Below are 3,412 nucleotides of genomic sequence, written 5' to 3' on the forward strand. Positions count from 1 at the left end.
TCTGAATCGCGACTCTTGTTGCTTTTCCTTCTCGCCAAGTCTGGACTTGAATAGCGCCACAGCCGCCTTGAACCCCTTCGACTGCAGTGCGATAGCAAGAGCTCTATCCTGACAGACAACATGCATGTCATTTCCAGGGTCTCCTGCGCAAACTCGAAATCCCGAATGCAGTCATTAGCTCTGGCGAAGCGAGCGCGCATCAGATGCGCCGCATCCATGGGAGATGCGCAAACCCCGAGTCAAACACAGGCGGAGTTCTATGCAAACTGCCAGTTTGCCAGTTGAAAACTGAGCTATCGATCCGGAAAGGATTGCGAAGAAAACCTCCTAATGGGAGGCTCCTATCCACTCAGTGGATTCCACTGTGTTGGATGAGCACACTGGTTGGCAAGTCTGCCCGGGTCTAGGGTTAACGGTTCAACCAACACTTGTTGGTTGAACTTAAACCAACACTATTGGCTAAGCCCCAGACTTGCCAAGTCTGAGGCTTAGCCAATAGTGCACCGTCTGACTTGGGCAACGTTGGACAGTCACGGCAGTTCGAAAGGAATTCGTTTTCCAAAAGGGGCAGGCGCATTGACTGAACCACTGCGGCAGTGGCACTGCCCCTTTTCATGAAACACGATTTTTCTTGTTCTATCTTGATCTTTCCAACACAATTTGTCTCCACTTGCCGACAGAAATTTCCGCTAAGAGGAGTACGGAACTTGGTCCCAAATCATTTTCACAGTAGTCTACGGCCAGCGTTTCACAGAATCAGTGACTCCGGGCTATCGGAAGTTGCGAATCGCAACTTGCGATTCGTTACTAACTAGTGAACAATCAGATGAAGCATAATCAAAGTCTGCTTTTGATAGTATCAAATTGATACGGTACTTGCTGGAAAGTTGAAGCAAGCCAATCATAGGCGGATTCAGTGAAGTTAGTGGATTGAACCCACTCTCGACATTACCACTGGTAATTTACCAGCAGAAGGCTCATCACCTCTCAGCAAATGCAACAACAAGTCTATGTTTGCACAGGTTTTTCTGGTCCCCCTCCGTCGGTAATCGCCGCAGTGCACCATGACGGACCGATGCCACTCTCCTCGTAAAAACTCCGCGATCCTCTGAGAGGATTCCTCTCAACGGTAGCGACAATATTGCCAGGGAAATATGTGAAACTCAAGACGCTCTGCAGAGCATCTTCGCCTTTCTCAGCATACGCGACAACCAAAGCCAGGCTCTTCTGCATGGACGAGAACGGTCATGCGCTCGATGACAGACTCTGTCATGACCTCGATCACGTTACCCAACGTACGCTCTGCACAGTGCCTGGCACAAGCAGAGTCTATCTTGCGCACTGGCAAATATCCCGATTCCCGAGGGCGCGCAGGCAGGGTCCCTGACTGCCCCTGCAGCAGGAGGTCATAGCACTAGAAGTTCTAGTCTAGAACACGAGGCGGAGCCGTATGCCCACGGCGGGGACAGGGAACAGTTTGCCCTCATGAATGCTTCAATAAAGCAGCTTTATCCAACATACCTGTGACACAAGTCTTGTGTGTGTCCGAAGTTCTGAACGCAAACAAGGCATCCTCCACAACATCGATGTGTCGTGACATCAATAGCTGGGTCAAACAGTTTGCCTCAAACTGAGACTATTTAGCACCACTACAACGCCCAGCGTGAATAAGACTTACCTCTTTATCGAGGAATCTGCGCGGCATCACGATAGCAAGTAAATTGCTGTTGATAGAGAGGTTAGGGTAGGTATAGGTATCCATATAACTGTTCATTGAGCCATGTGCAAATTATAAATCGTAAGTGTAAACCTAATTTACCAGTATGAGTAGAGCGTGTTCCCAAGAATCAGCCTTTTGGGCAATTCTCTAAGGTGAACAAGTCAACTTGAGTATGGGAATGGAATTCAGGGGTCATACACAGCTTACCGAGGGCTTTCAGATGGTGTGAAAATAACAAACATTAGATGGGTATTTCTTTGAAACACCCTGAATGTTATTCGAGGTCATTCGGAAAATACATCATACAGTGTATAATAATTGTAATATGATAAGTTTATCGTAGAAAAAACCATACAATTCTTCCTCAACGGTATCACATTCTATAGGCCAGCTTCACTGCAGCAGAAACAATAGACCCTCATCCTCCTCAGGGATTTCGTGAGCCAATCTTAAGGAGAACACCAAGTTCCACTACCGAGTGCACTCACGGAATCCCATGCTCAGCTCCAAAATGATTCCGTTGTCCCTCTGTAGTGCACCTCAGTCTCCCTCGATCTCAGAGGTACTGTGAAGGGGGTGGTAGGAACAGGCATGACGATGAGGGAGGATTCCTGATTCGAGAGCTATGCTGTAGTACTAGAAGTGTGTATGCAACGAGTACTACTTCAACCACGATGAATATTATATGTTATGTGTTTGCATGTTATACAACTTAATTCAACATCGGACATCAAGAAGAGAGAAACGTTCATAGATAGTAGTACGTGGAGGCAACTAAGCAGTGACTGTTTAGGTAGACTTGGCCTTCTTCGGGGAGGGACCATCTAAATCAGAGACCAACCCATGCATTAATGCCATGTGGTTAGCATATTAGATGTCGAAACCCATATAACCTCCTTCATTCTCCTCAGCAGCCGCAGGAGCCTCAGCGAACTTCTCTTTTCTTTTGAGGAACGACTTGTGATGCGGAGTATACAGCTTATCAAAGTTCTGGCTCTCGAGATGAATACGACCACGACCTGAACAGAGCCCATCAACCACTCCACCATACAGCTACTCAATACGTTGTCCCATGATATCAGTGGTGATATTCTTAGACTTCTTCGGGCGCTCCTTATCCTTATTATACTCGGTAGTAGACGTCTGCGTGGGTAGTCTAGTAGCATACCTGACGGCACCATACAGCACCCTGAGCTAATAAGATTATGATCCTACTTCCACTTCTCATGATCAGCAGCCTTATCTCTGTCCGTCTTGAGATCGAACCTCGGTCCAAGCTCGGTGAGCTCGACATGAGGTAGCTTCGTGCCAGTACGCTTGAATGTCAGATGGTAGTGTCTGCACCAGAGAAACAAACTCTGCTGAGCTGGGGTGATTCAAACACAACTATGTACTACTGCTTCTACTACACCGATGCGACATTAAGAGCAGCGTGCTAGCAGTAGACCGACCTGAAGCATATGAGATGGGATCCAGTTTCCTCAGGGTCCTCCACTGCAGTGAAGACTACGACATGGTCCAAACCGTCCAAAGCCACCGCTTTAGCCTAACACAATGGCACCCCCCATAAGAGCCTGTGAGACCAGGAGTTTTCTACCTGTGATCCTCTGAATACGTCCAATAGCAGGGAGCGAGCATGCTGCAAGTCCGGTACGCTAGCAAAGCCGTCACCCTGGAAGATAACTAGGGGCT

General features: G+C 47.9%; 2 protein-coding genes across 2 annotated transcripts in view; both read right to left on the minus strand.

Moving 5' to 3' along the window:
- The window catches only part of Pmar_PMAR026289 (hypothetical protein), a gene marked incomplete at both ends in the record, with an annotated part of 934 nt that extends 808 nt beyond the window's left edge, over nucleotides 1-126 (minus strand). Inside the window, one exon of the mRNA XM_002771751.1 lies at nucleotides 14-126. Within this exon, the coding sequence (XP_002771797.1) occupies nucleotides 14-126 (113 nt within the window). The remainder of the gene's footprint in view (nucleotides 1-13) is intronic.
- Nucleotides 127-2,590: 2,464 nt separating this feature from the next.
- Nucleotides 2,591-3,412, minus strand: part of Pmar_PMAR026290 (Brix domain-containing protein, putative) — a gene marked incomplete at both ends in the record, with an annotated part of 2,083 nt that continues 1,261 nt past the window's right edge. The window contains 5 exons of the mRNA XM_002771752.1: nucleotides 2,591-2,739; nucleotides 2,785-2,888; nucleotides 2,936-3,058; nucleotides 3,172-3,266; nucleotides 3,318-3,392. Of these exons, the coding sequence (XP_002771798.1) occupies nucleotides 2,591-2,739; nucleotides 2,785-2,888; nucleotides 2,936-3,058; nucleotides 3,172-3,266; nucleotides 3,318-3,392 (546 nt within the window). The remainder of the gene's footprint in view (nucleotides 2,740-2,784; nucleotides 2,889-2,935; nucleotides 3,059-3,171; nucleotides 3,267-3,317; nucleotides 3,393-3,412) is intronic.

This window comes from Perkinsus marinus, assembly GCF_000006405.1.
Source record: "Perkinsus marinus ATCC 50983 genomic scaffold scf_1104296962554, whole genome shotgun sequence".
NCBI lineage: Eukaryota > Perkinsozoa > Perkinsida > Perkinsidae > Perkinsus > Perkinsus marinus.